At 40.0% G+C, this 14713-nt stretch overlaps 2 protein-coding genes across 6 annotated transcripts in view; both read left to right on the plus strand.

The window, feature by feature from the left end:
* Window positions 1-8113, plus strand: part of ddx52 (DEAD (Asp-Glu-Ala-Asp) box polypeptide 52) — a 35477-nt gene extending 27364 nt beyond the window's left edge. The window contains exons 13-15 of the mRNA XM_063031218.1: window positions 4469-4540; window positions 6039-6131; window positions 7570-8113. Of these exons, the coding sequence (XP_062887288.1) occupies window positions 4469-4540; window positions 6039-6131; window positions 7570-7636 (232 nt within the window). The 3' untranslated portion in view covers window positions 7637-8113. The remainder of the gene's footprint in view (window positions 1-4468; window positions 4541-6038; window positions 6132-7569) is intronic.
* A 6064-nt stretch (window positions 8114-14177) lies between these two features.
* The window catches only part of synrg (synergin, gamma), a 123333-nt gene continuing 122797 nt past the window's right edge, over window positions 14178-14713 (plus strand). For 4 of the 5 annotated variants that reach the window (XM_063031394.1, XM_063031395.1, XM_063031398.1 and 1 more), the window contains exon 1: window positions 14178-14230. In XM_063031394.1, coding sequence (XP_062887464.1) covers window positions 14184-14230 — 47 coding nt within the window. In that variant the 5' untranslated portion in view covers window positions 14178-14183. The remainder of the gene's footprint in view (window positions 14231-14713) is intronic. The other variant, XM_063031397.1, reaches the window with a different exon arrangement.

Raw genomic sequence — 14713 nt, forward strand, 5'->3', positions numbered from 1 at the left:
ATCTGTGCAAATCCAGGGTGTAACTCAAATAACTTTAAACCTATGTGGGAAGAGGCTGGGTCCAGATGTGTTTTCATTGCAGTTACCTCATTGAGGTTTCTTAATTTATCAAAACATTTGGCAACTGGTCATCAGTCCATATCGCATTCAAAAATAAAGATTATTAACATATTTGTTCCTATCATATTGGCAAGATAGTTCATTGTTGGAAATAACTCAGAAAACGTGTAGCTTGGGTGGTTGATGGTTGGGTTGAGTTGTTCTCTGATCTTGGCAATCCATTTGCAAACTTTCGTCACCATACGAGGAGACAAATGCTTGGCTTTTATATACTTACTAGTTGATTGGTCATCATTACGGAAGCTCATTTGTGACATAGGGAGGGGGTCTCATCACTGGCTACATGGCCAATTCTGTGCATTGTCTGGAATTTTGCCCGCGATGGCTTATAAATGGAATCGGGGTCTACATGTCTGTTTATAGAATTGTTTGTGGAAAACCACGCTTACATAGAAACATAGAAAATAGGTGCAGGAGTAGGCCATTCGGCCCTTCGAGCCTACACCGCCATTTATTATGATCATGGCTGATCATCCAACTCAGAACCCTGTACCAGCCTTCCCTCCATACCCCCTGATCCCTTTAGCCACAAGGACCATATCTAACTCCCTCTTAAATATAGCCAATGAACTGGCCTCAACTGTTTCCTGTGGCAGAGAATTCCACAGATTCACCACTCTCTGTGTGAAGAAGTTTTTCCTAATCTTGGTCCTAAAAGGCTTCCCCTTTATCCTCAAACTGTGACCCCTCGTTCTGGACTTCCCCAACATCGGGAACAATCTTCCTGCATCTAGCCTGTCCAATCCCTTTAGGATTTTATACGTTTCAATCAGATCCCCCCTCAATCTTCTAAATTCCAACGAGTATAAGCCTAGTTCATCCAGTCTTTCATCATATGAAAGTCCTGCCATCCCAGGAATCAATCTGGTGAACCTTCTTTGTACTCCCTCTATGGCAAGGATGTCTTTCCTCAGATTAGGGGACCAAAACTGTACACAATACTCCAGGTGTGGTCTCACCAAGGCCTTGTACAACTGCAGTAGTACTCCCCTGCTCCTGTACTCGAATCCTCTTGCTATAAATGCCAGCATACCATTCGCCTTTTTCACCGCCTGCTGTACCTGCATGCCCACTTTCAATGACTGGTGTATAATGACACCCAGGTCTCGTTGCATCTCCCCTTTTCCTAATCGGCCACCATTGAGATAATAATCTGTTTTCCTGTTTTTGCCACCAAAGTGGATAACTTCACATTTATCCACATTAAATTGCATCTGCCATGAATTTGCCCACTCACCTAACCTATCCAAGTCACCCTGCATCCTCTTAGCATCCTCCTCACAGCTAACACTGCCGCCCAGCTTCATGTCATCTGCAAACTTGGAGATGCTGCACTTAATTCCCTCATCCAAGTCATTAATATATATTGTAAACAACTGGGGTCCCAGCACTGAGCCTTGCGGTACCCCACTAGTCACTGCCTGCCATTCTGAAAAGGTCCCGTTTATTCCCACTCTTTGCTTCCTGTCTGCCAACCAATTCTCTATCCACATCAATACCTTACCCCCAATACCGTGTGCTTTAAGTTTGCACACTAATCTCCTGTGTGGGACTTTGTCAAAAGCCTTTTGAAAATCCAAATATACCACACCCACTGGTTCTCCCCTATCCACTCTACTAGTTACATCCTCAAAAAATTCTATGAGATTCATCAGACATGATTTTCCTTTCACAAATCCATGCTGATTTTGTCCGATGATTTCACTGCTTTCCAAATGTGCTGTTATCACATCTTTGATAACTGACTCTAGCAGTTACCCCACCACCGACGTTAGGCTAACCGGTCTATAATTCCCTGGTTTCTCTCTCCCTCCTTTTTTAAAAAGTGGGGTTACATTAGCCACCCTCCAATCCTCAGGAACTAGTCCAGAATCTAAAGAGTTTTGAAAAATTATCACTAATGCATCCACTATTTCTTGGGCTACTTCCTTAAGCACTCTGGGATGCAGACCATCTGGCCCTGGGGATTTATCTGCCTTTAATCCCTTCAATTTACCTAACACCACTTCCCTGCTAACATGTATTTCCTGCAGTTCCTCCATCTCACTGGACCCTCTGTCCCCTACCATTTCCGGAAGATTATTTATTATTAATTATCATTAGTGAAGACAGAACCAAAGTAATTATTCAATTGGTCTGCCATGTCCTTGCTCCTCATAATCAATTCACCTGTTTCTGTCCGTAGGGGACCTACATTTGTCTTAACCAATCTTTTTCTTTTCACATATCTATAAAAGCTTTTACAGTCAGTATTTATGTTCCCTGCCAGTTTTCTCTCATAATCTTTTTTCCCCTTCCTAATTAAGCCCTTTGGCCTCCTCTGCTGAACTCTGAATTTCTCCCAGTCCTCAGGTGAGCCACTTTTTCTGTCTAATTTGTATGCTTCTTCTTTGGAATTGATACTATCCCTAATTTCCCTTGTCAGCCACGGGTGCACTACCTTCCTTGATTTATTCTTTTGCCAAACTGGGATGAACAATTGTTGTAGTTCATCCATGCGATCCATTGCATATCCACCGTCAACCCTTTTAAGTGTCATTTGCCAGTCTATCTTAGCTAATTCATGTCTCATACCTTCAAAATTACCCTTCTTTAAGTTCAGAACCTTTGTTTCTGAATTAACTATGTCACTCTCCATCTTAATGAAGAATTCCACCATATTATGGTCACTCTTACCCAAGGGGCCTCTCACGACAAGATTGCTAATTAACCCTTCCTCATTGCTCAATACCCAGTCTAAAATAGCCTGCTCTCTAGTTGGTTCCTCGACATGTTGGTTCAAAAAACCATCCCGCATACATTCCAAGAAATCCCCTTCCTCAGCACCTTTACCAATTTGGTTCACCCAATCTACATGTAGATTGAAGTCACCCATTATAACTCCTGTTCCTTTATTGTACACATTTCTAATTTCCTGTTTAGTACCATCCCCAACCTCACTACTACTGTTAGGTGGCCTGTACACAACTCCCACCAGCGTTTTCTGCCCCTTAGTGTTATGCAGCTCTACCCATATCGATTCCACATCCTCCCGGCTTATGACCTTCCTTTCTATTGCGTTAATCTCTCTGACCAGCAACGCCACCCCACCTCCTTTTCTTTCATGTCTATCCCTCCTGAATATTGAATATCCCTGAATGTTGAGCTCCCATCCTTGGTCACCCTGGAGCCATGTCTCTGTGATCCCAACTATATCATATTCATTAATAACAATCTGCACTTTTAATTCATCCACCTTGTTACGAATGCTCCTTGCATTGACACACAAAGCCTTCAGGCGCGCTTTTACAACTCTCTTAGCCCTTATACAATTATGTTGAAAAGTGGCCCTTTTTGATGCTTGCCCTGGATTTGTCGGCCTGCCACTTTTACTTTTCACCTTACTATTTGCTTCTACCCTCATTTTACACCCCTCTGTCTCTCTGCACTGGTTTCCATCCCCCTGTTGTGAACTAATCTCCTCTCGCCTAGCCTCTTTAATTTGATTCCCACCCCCCAACCATTCTAGTTTAAAGTCACCTCAGTAGCCCTCGCTAATCTCCCTGCCAGGATATTGGTCCCCCTAGAATTCAAGTGTAACCCGTCCTTTTTGTACAGGTCACACCTGCGCCTAAAGAGGTCCCAATGATCCAAAAACTTGAATCCCTGCCCCCTGCTCCAATCCCTCAGCCACGCATATTTCCTCCACCTCATTGCATTCCTACTCTCACTGTCGCGTGGCACAGGCAGTAATCCTGAGATTACTATCTTTGCGGTCCTTTTTCTCAACTCCCTTCCTAGCTCCCTATATTCTCCTTTCAGGACCTCTTCCCTTTTCCTACCTATGTCATTGGTACCTATATGTACCACGACCTCTGGCTCCTCACCCTCCCACTTCAGGATATCTTGGACACGATCAGAAATATCCCGGACCCTGGCACCAGGGAGGCAAACTACCATCCGGGTCTCTGGACTGCGTCCACAGAATCGCCTATCTGACCCCCTTACTATCGAGTCCCCTATTACAACTGCCCTCCTCTTCCTTTCCCTACCCTTCTAGGAATTCTCTTGGATGCTGCATGTTTGCTTGCGCCATAACTTTTACTGATGCCCCTCAATCTTCACGGCTAGAGACCAGGGAGAGTTGTTCATGTCGCTTTACAGCCAATTGATGCTGATGGATCCTTGTGAATAGTTTTCTCCCTGTTCGGCCGACAATGCATGCTGCAGTTCATTGTTTCTTTCATGATAGAATCCAGGAACTTGATGAATACTGTAGTTTTTTTATACTTAGTGCTGTTAGTGAGAGTGTAATTAAATTTTTCAGAAATGTGCTTTTTTAGTTTAATGTTGTTTTCTATTTATTCAGCATAGCAAATGTCATCAAACAAGCTGGCTGCCCTGTACCAGATTACATGATGCAGATAAATAAATTGCAAAGGTAAATGTCCGTGATTTTATATGTATTAAGATGAGGAATGCTGTATCTAGCTGTCTTAATCTGAGTGAGTGGTCAAATTTGCTAGATTGTTACCGACAATATTTGGCAAATCGGATTAAATTTGTTGCTGCTTCGAGGTTAATAGCTACATTTTCATTTAGAAATAATTATGTACTTCCCCAGAAACGCAATGTTCTTGAATTTACCCAGAAATATAACATAGTGGATGTTGTAAATTTGAACTAAAAAGAGAAAATGTCAGCATTAGCAGGTCAAGTAATACCTTTGAATGCATGGGTAGCATTTCAAGGTAATAACTGTCTATTGAACAGTCTTTATTTTGCATCTCATTCTTTGCTTCTTCAAAAATGAATTTACGTAGTCACATCAACAGAGCTAAAGCAGTCACTGAAGATGTGGCAAGAGTAGATGGATGGGCAGATGTAGTTGGGTGGGTAAATGGCAGAAAGGGACCACATATAGACGGTTCCTTCTCCATTCTTAAGGCCGCAAATTAAATCTATATTCTAACAATGATTCTGATAACTTATTTGAGAAATGTTATTTAAATGGGCACACTGGAAGAGTTGCATTGTTTAAAGGTAATCTGTTTAAAGGGAGCAGTAGTTAAATAACTGGGTCTGCTCAGCAGTATCTCTTCTAGCTACCTTGCTATTGCGGCGAATGCTTTTTTAACTGAACAGGTTTGATCTAAAGGGTTCTTCTGACTTTTGGTATTTTTCCTTTGAATACAATGATAAACATGTTAAATTACTTATTACAAAGATGAACAAACATTCTATATTTGCAGAATTAACAAATACTCTTGAAATGCACTCTAATTTTATTGATCCTTTATTTTTCATTCATATACAATAGAGCTTCCATTGTTTAGAATAAGAAAAGGCCACATATATAAATCTATTTCTGACTTATTCTTCATTCTGATTGCTATGCTTTATTTTCTTTTAATTGTGTTTTAATCACACTGTATATTATTTTCTTCCATCAATCAGCATGATCTCACTGTCTATCCCAAGTAAATGCATCCTCACACTGAATGATAACAATTCAATCTATTTCCATATACAACTTCCATTGGAGAATTTGGATAATGCACCAAATGGATGGCTTCCTTTACATTGCAGAAGACAAATGGTTAAGGAATGTTTTATCTTGACCTCAGCATTATTGAACTGGGACATTGAGGCTGTATCCAATGAATGCAAAGAAAGGAAAGGTGGAAGTTGGGTTCTCTGAAGCTGGTCTATTCAACAGCATTGGTACAAAGCAGCAATCTCTGGAATGAGCTTGAATGCACATCCTTCACATATCATAAATTATGAGTGGATTTAAACTTTCATCATCGTACCTGTCACATTCTTATTCTGTTATTAATTTGTTGTTTCAGGTTTTGTACTGATGTTTTTAAACCTTATCCATTAACAGTACACTGTATGACTTTGTAGTAATGGCTTCTATCCTGCCCTCATTGCAGTAAACAAAGGAAAAGGTTGATCAAAAATCCGATCAAACGAGCGACCATCAAGACCACACCAAAATACTTCCTAGAAATGGCAGCCAAAAAGAAGTAAGGTTTTTTTAAATTTTTAAAAAAATTAAATTGTCTACAATTAGAATACATTAAGTCGCCTAACAAATCAAGTAATTTCTGCAGTAAAATTCCCGTACTCTTCTTTGTGAGCCTGATCAGACTGAATATTCAGAAAACTTACTAATCAAGGTACACTAGTTGTTCTTGTACCCTAACTTATATAAATTCTGCTCTGGAAATTCATTTACAGGACTGGGTTGTATTTTTTTAAATGAAGCATTTGAATGCTAATTGGGTAAACTCATCTTTAAGACTGATTTATACTTGTGCGTTAAATCGACGCCGTAGGTACGGCGTAACCGCGAACCCTACACAATGCCTACGTGGATCCCTATGCCATAGCCTGATGTGCACCTCTCCCAAAATGTAACTACGCGTCGCGGCAATGCAGACCGCAGCAACTGTGATTGGTCCACTTGGTAGCGTCGCATTTCCTCCTACGCTGCAGTAGCTTCCCATTGGGCGACTGAAGGGCAGGGAAGGAATTCTGGCTGCAATGCTTTCCATAAAACTTTACAGACCTCCGAAATTATGGAGAACACATTTCGCTTTTACGAGAAAAGATGCTCGCTTTAAACTTGTTTACCCCAAGAAAGACTACCATGACCATGAAGCCTTGCACGGGCAGGTGTGTGCGCATGCGTGACGTGTGAATACGTGACGTGCACATGCATGTACATGCCCGAATTGCAGAGCGACGCAGACACACCAACGCACAAGTATAAATGCTCACAGCGGCATAGCCCACTTGCGTAGGCTACGGCGTAAGCTGGTACGCACAAGTATAAATCAGCCTTAAGTTTGAATTCTTGTCTCAAGTAAAAGATAAGTCTATTGTTCTGCATTCATTTTAATACTTTAACGCACAGTTCGTACGCTCAGAACTGTGCGTACTATGGTAGATAGAAGTGTTACATTGTTAACATATGAAAATTTAATTTACTGTGATGGTTTGGTATAAAAGTGCTCTGAATTTAGTCATTCAGTTTTCTTATTACGTTTTAGTATAAATGTTACTTGAAAACTTTTGAAATAAAGCAAAATGATGGAGCTACTTGGCAGGTTAGGCAGCACCTGTGGAGAGGGAAACCAAGATAGTGTTTTCGTTCATCACAGTTTTTGCATTTTATAACCGGAAACATTTCCTGAATGAAGCAAGTTAGATAATTTTGAACATGTAACTCCATGCAGCACTTATTAATTCTAGTGTAGTTGCTGAGGTGCAAATGTTAATTAGTAAAGGGAGAACTAGTGCATTAATTAAAACCCAGGAGGGTTGTTGAAGAAGTAATTGTAAATATATATATATATATATATATATATATATAATATAAATGAAATGTTGCAATATATTTCTTGCTGTGTCTCAGGATCCCAGTTAGTGAACAGGGAACTTTAATTTTACTGTTTACAGAAAATTGATTCAGAAGAGCAAGAAGAAAAAAGAAAAATCCCAGAAGGCATCAGTCACCAATTCTTGAAAAGGTTCCACAGGACAGCCAATGATGTTGGAAATGCTCAAGGTTTTATAGCCATATGCCTTTTGTGCACTGTGGTTGATAGCAGAACTGCTGATGCATGCTCTGAATTCTCAAGAGTGAAATGTCACCTGTATGTGGTCTCTTCTATATTGTATGTTTAAACTGTTCAGAATTAACAGGTGCTACAATATCATATAGCAATGAGGATGTGAGTTTCACATTCTTTTTTTTCTGATGTGGAGAATTGCAGTCCTGATATATTAAATCTATACTTTAAATTATTTTGATAAGAATTTGTTGTATGTGAAAATGTGTATACAGGAAAGCTATGACGGGTGATTTGTCATCAAACTGTCATAAATTTTTAAATCAAGTAACCATCATTGTATGGAGCAAAATTGGCCTTTTAACAGTGTTTACATTATATCATTGTATGAGAAGGAGTGTAAATAAAACTTTGGATTTCATAATTGTCGAAGCTCTGGATAATGTCTTCCCGATCTTTCATTATGGTTAATGCAGGGACGTGAAGGTGAATGTAGAATCAAAGAAGCTAGTTTCTTAATACCTCCAGTATTCCTCTTTGTACAATGAAAATATAATAATTTATACTCAACGTGGAATTTATTTCCCATCACTGGTTTGTCATGTCATCTTGACAGCACACATGAGTCAGTTGTGATGACGTGGGTCTGATGTCTCATAGAAGACAGTTTGAGTAAAGAAGTTTCATTACATTAGAAATAATCATAAACAAGGTAGCTTTTTCCAGTGATCAAACAACTTCACAGTTACTTTAGTGACTCTTGTTGCCACTTATACTCTCCAGGGAGGCCCTATAATAAGCTTTTTTTGTCACCATTTAATTTAATTTACAGAGGAATTAAATATATCGTTTATCTCAGATAATTTAATAAGCTTTCTGTATGTTGAAATGTGACTAAATATTCTAATCTATTCCTCCAAGAGCTCAAAGCCTTGTTACAACAGTGGCATTACTGAAAAAAGAAATGAATTTGCCACAGATCCAGTGTATTGAAAGAGCTATCCACCCCTTATCACTTATTAATTCCTGAAGAACAGCTGATTGAAGCTCACTGACGTCTCCATTCTGTCTTTGAAGTTTCTGTCAGCTATTTGCTAAATGCAGATTATCTTTCAGTTTCCAGTTAAATAAATTATCCCTTACGGAGAGACTGGAGAATTAACACACTGCGAATCACCACATCAAAATGCAGTCAACTACTTTATTACAGTACAATTCTTCAAACAGAATTCCACTTTTAGAAACTAACAGTTTTCTTGTGACTTTGGCTAATTCAAAGGTCTTATGTTATGATCAATATTTCAAGAAAATACTTAGCTTTTTGTGTAACAGTTGAACAATCACTCTTTGAGCCTAATTATCAAAATGAGGCTTTATTCTTTGAGCTTCATTGGAACAGTTGAAAATCAAAACAACAATAAAATAAAAGTAGACAATGAAACAAAGCCTAATTATGTGCATAAGGACCAAAGGAGCTCCCGATATAGTCAAATAATCTTTGGCTGCCATGGTGCAGTAAATACTGGAGAGTGAGGAGAGTACAGCTTGGGTCAGTACCAGGATGATTCAGGGAATGAAGGGGTTAACATATGAAGAGCATTTGGCACCTTCGGGCCTGTACTCACTGGGATCTCATTGAAACCTACTGAATGCTGAAAGGATGAGATAAGGTGAATGTGGAGAAGATGTTTCCTCTGGTGGGGGTATCCAGAACTAGAGGGCACAGCCTCAAAATTGAGGGGCGACCTATTAGGACAGAAATAAGGAGGAATTTTTTTAGCGGAAGAGTGGTGAATCTGTAGAATGCCCTGCCACAGACTGCAGTGGAGGCCAAGTCTGTGGGTATATTCGAAGTGAAAGTTGGTAAGATTCCTGATTGGTTGGGGCATCAAGGGATATGGTGAGAGGGCAGGTGTATGGGGTTGAATGGGATCCAGGATCAACAGTGATGAAATAGAGCAGACTTGATGGGCTGAATGGCCTAATTCTGCTTCTGTGTCTTATGGTCTTATTAGTTAAAGCTTAGCACCGAAATGAATAGTTTTGTCATTTCAAGGGAAAAAAGCTCCTGTGCTGCTGTCTTTGAACTCGTGATTCTGGACAGTAGCCGGCTTAAGTTTTAACATCTGTTCTCGAATTGTCAAATATATCACAGCTAAAACTGCTTGTAATGAGTGATCTAAAATCTTATCTACATTGTCATTTTATTATATGTGGCAGTAGTACACTGCAATACTTAAAAACTAAATAACGGTAAGTATATATACACACACACACACACACTGTTATTTATAAAAAATAATATAATGGTTAAATTATGTAAGTAGTGCAAAAAGAGGAGAAAAAAGTAGTGAGGTAGTGTTCATGGATTCAATGTCCATTCAGAAATCTGATGGCAAAGGGGAAGAAGCTATTCTTGAATCATTGAGTGTGTACCTTCAGGCTCCTGTACCTCCTCCCTGATGGCATCAATAACAAGAGGGCATGTCCTGGGTGATGGGGGGGGGTGGGGGGGGAGTCCTTTTTCAAAACTTGTTATTGAACATTTTGAAATGATCTATTTTATGGCTATTTTTCACATAATGTTTCATCAGAAATAAGTTCAAAGCTTAATCTAAACTCAGATATTTTAACAAGAAAAAAGGTTGTGTACGGTGTATGTAGATGACTGGTTAACAGCCCACCCATATAATCATATGCTGATGCACTGCTGTTAGTGACTGAGATTTATTTTATGCCCACTCTTTGTATATATCTGCATAAATAACACTATTCCCAATCGGTCAGCAATTGATTGGGTAATTATTGTTTAGGTAGTCATGTATCTTGATCGAACAACTTTCTTCTCCTGTCCCCAAGTATCATAATTCACTGAACTGACCACTTGAATGACCCTTTATATAGCAAAGCAAAAACTTTTATACAGTATATCTGATAGCTACAGGCAACAAGTTCCGTAACTTTTCTCATTTTGAAAGCACCTTTGTTTTCCTTGTCATATGTTCTTTCATCAACTGTGGTTCACTGATCTCCTCAGTAAAGGAAAGTCCAAGGCTGAGTGCACACACATCTGCTATTTTGTTTTTGGTTACCAGTTTCAGATGGGATTAGCTCTGTCCATGTTGCAATTAGAACAACTGTTTATAATGAAAATACCAATTTGTGGAAGGAGTAGTGCCCAAATTAAGAGGAGGCAGATCACTCAAGAATGAGGAGAACAAAATTAATTAAAGATTGAGGGAAGCAAAAAAGAAAAAAATGCAATTTCTGGAGGATTGTTTCATATTTGGGTATGTCTTTGAGTTCTCTTGGTATCCATTTCTTTCATAACTGGATCTGATAACTCCAGTATGCTGGAGTATATTTGGTTTCCCATCATGATGATGCTCAAACAATGGGTGTAATAACCTTGTGTACTGATCGAAAGAGGTTGCGTGTGGCTTTTCAATGAACTTCCACAAATCTTTTGAAAATTGGATGTGGCAAGGACAGATACAAATAGTTAAACTGTTCTATCTCCGTCAAAGGAAACAACAGACAAATTCAGTCAAGATTTAGCTCAGTGTCATATAACAAAAAAAGATGGTGCTATACTTTCACCAGTGAGTAATCTCTTTTATTTCCAACAATGTCTATTTGTCACTGTTCTCCTAACATGGAAAAATGTAATTTCTCAGCTTATCAAGGCCTGATTGGATTTTTTTCTACCTTTTTAACTTGTAGTCTTTGCAGCTTGAAAAGTTGTCCACTGGTTGCCAATCCATTGAACTATGTGCCTTCGTATTAACAGGCTAGTAACCGTAAGTGCAAAACACAACACGTATTTGCTATGAGAAAGGTTGTCAAAAAATTCTGAACTGATCCATATCCAGTGAACTTTGTATGGGCAAAGTGCTGCTGATGTAAGACAGAAATAAAGTACGTGGATTCATTTCTGGGAGTGTAGTTAAAAAGCAGAAGTCTGCACTCAAATAAATGTTAAGCTCTCTTGTTCTATGTTTGAAGAATATGCTCATTTATTAAGTTCACTGATCTTTTATGCAAGAGTAAGCCCTTGTCCTGGAACCTGTTCCACCAGATCATATCTTTGATTGAAATTCTACTTTCCCACAGAATCACCAGAACTTTAATTTCATTCTAACCCAAATATCTACTTACTGTATGTTAATCATAAATCAATCTAAAATGTCAGCATCTAAATCCTTGGGACAGACGAGTTTCAGAATCCTCAGAAAGAAGAACATGGAACATAGAAAATCTACAGCACATTACAGGCCCTTTGACCCACAATATTGTGCCGTACATGTAACGTCTAGAAGCTGCCTAGAATTCCCCTACCGGATAGAAATTCCATATCTCAGACTTAAATGATGAGCCCTTTGCCCTGAGATTAGGTTTTTCAGTTTTAGATTCCTCCGGCATGGGAACATTTCACAGCATCTACTTTGCAAAGGCCCCCAGAATCTTGTACGTTTCAGTGAATGTAATTATAACATAGGAGGTCATTTCAAATCCATGCCTGCATACAGATCATTATAAACCCATTTAGTTCAATATTTCCTTCTTAAACATCAGGTTTATCCCAGGAATTAATCTAAGAATTTATTTTTTACTTCCATAGTACAGTACTATGCAAAAGTCTTAGGCACATTTATATAGCTGGGGTCCCTAAGACCTTTGCACAGTATTGTATAGATTCATGTTCAAGGACTGTACAATTCATGTTCTCAATATTATTTTTTGTGTATTATGTTTTTTTTATTTGCAGTTTTTGTTCATTTGCACATTGGTTGTTTGTCAGTATTTATGTGTAGTTTTTCATTGATTATATGACCATATAACAATTACAGCACAGAAACAGGCCATCTCGGCCCTTCTAGTCCGTGCCGAACTCTTACTGTCACCTAGTCCCACCGACCTGCACTCAGCCCATAACCCTCCATTCCTTTCCTGTCCGTATATCTACCCAATTTAACTTTAAATGACAACATCGAACCTGCCTCAACCACTGCTGCTGGAAGCTCGTTCCACACAGCTACCACTCTCTGAGTAAAGAAGTTCCCCCTCATGTTACCCCTAAACTTTTGTCCTTTAACTCTCAACTCATGTCCTCTTGTTTGAATCTTCCCCACTCTCAATGGAAAAAGCCTATCCATATCAACTCTATCAATCCCCCTCATAATTTTAAACACCTCTATCAAGTCCCCCCTCAACCTTCTACGCTCCAAAGAATAAAGACCTAACCTGTTCAACCTTTCTCTGTAACTTAGGAGATGAAACCCAGGCAACATTTTAGTAAACCTCCTATGTACTCTCTCAATTTTATTGACATCTTTCCTATAATTCAGTGACCAGATTGTATTTCTTTGTTCTACTGTTAAATGCCCACAAGAAAATAAATGTCAGGGTGGTGGTGGTTGCCCATTGTATCCGATGATGACAGGAAACCTGTGCAGGAGAGTTTTTAAAGTGGAAAAGCTGTTGCACTGGGGCAGTTCCAATCTTGACCTCAGAGGTCTGGGTCCAGTGGTATGAACAAGTGTCACAAACTGAGGGCTTAGTTGCAGTGGATGACCATAGCATCTTCTATGCCTTGTCATGCCCTTCACTCTCCACCGAGCATTGAGATGCCGTCGTTGGATCTCACTGTAGATCTGATCCGCCCAGTCCGCCAGAGTTGACTTCACATGTTAGGACAGGTATGTTCCATTTCATCCAGGTATGAGGCCGCTGGCTACCTTCACTAGGTTTAGCACCACCTTCGAAGTGGTGTATGAGTGCATGGAAACAGCTACTTGGAGCCACAGGTGAGAGCTGTGTCCCCAGTACAGATCAAAGGTGAGTGAGCTGCCCCAGAATGGACATGACAAGCCCCTTCATCAGAGTTGCTACCCCTCCCTGGACACCCCATACACCCCTCGGGGCAGCATATGGTGACACATACATACTTTGATAATAAATTTATTTTGAACTTTTAAATTAGAAGTCAGACATGTGGGAGAACTTGTACATTAACCACACAAAAATAAACACTCCAACCAGTCGGTCTATCCCAACACAAAACGGTGCACTCCCTTATCTCAAATGCTGATATAAAAGACCCTATCTTTTTAGGAGTCAAACCGCCGCCTGGCATTGGAATTTAGACCTTTAACAATTCAACAGATAAAAGAGATTGTTTCTGTCTATGACACAATCATTCCATTATGTTCCGTCCATTGGAACAATGTTAATAAACCCAACGTGGACAATAGTAATTAGGTCAGGGTAAATATTGCTGGAATGGTGCATTGCATGAAACATGAATTAAAATGATATAGTTATATTGATTTAGCCTTTATTGTAATGAAAAGGCTCAGACAAGTTTTAAATGCGTTGACATTTTCCAATGAACCTGTCGCTGCCAAGCTGGTGATTGACAGGCGATGGTGCGCTGACCTTTGGGGAGGTGGAGGGTTCCAACCCGGAAGTAGTTACTGGTTGACAAGGAGCTGAATCAAGATGGCGTTGCGACCGGGATCGGGAGGCGGTGGCGGCAGCGGCAGCGGGTGAGTGGTGGGGCTCCCATTCTCCGAGTCCCTCTTCCCTCTTATATTAAGCGACACGGGAGTATTACAGCAGTCGTGTCGGCGGCGACCTAAAAGAGATCGGGCGCCGGGGCGTCACTCTCCGTTGGGGGATGGATCAGGGAGCAGGCCACCCTACCACATTCCTCTCCAGCTCCGGGACCCAGCTGGGCAACTTTTACCAATGTCGGTTACTCCCGCTTATAGTCTTCTGCCCCTGAAATAAACTGTCAGTCTTTCTTTCCTTCCGAAATGGTTATAAAGGCTTCCAGTCTGAAAGCTGAACACCCCCCCCACCCTTGTCAAAAAGGGCAGATTGGAAGAAAGTAAAGGATTTTATTCCTTCGTTTCAAGCTGTAGTGTTGCCGTTTGACGGTAATATGATGTGCTGCACTGAATAATTGATGTTGCAGAAGGAAATCGGTCCTTCATGCATCTTTCATCTGACCTCATCTTTCATCCAGC

The sequence above is a fragment of the Mobula hypostoma genome, chromosome 23 (genome assembly GCF_963921235.1).
Source record: "Mobula hypostoma chromosome 23, sMobHyp1.1, whole genome shotgun sequence".
Classification (NCBI taxonomy): Eukaryota; Metazoa; Chordata; class Chondrichthyes; order Myliobatiformes; family Myliobatidae; genus Mobula; species Mobula hypostoma.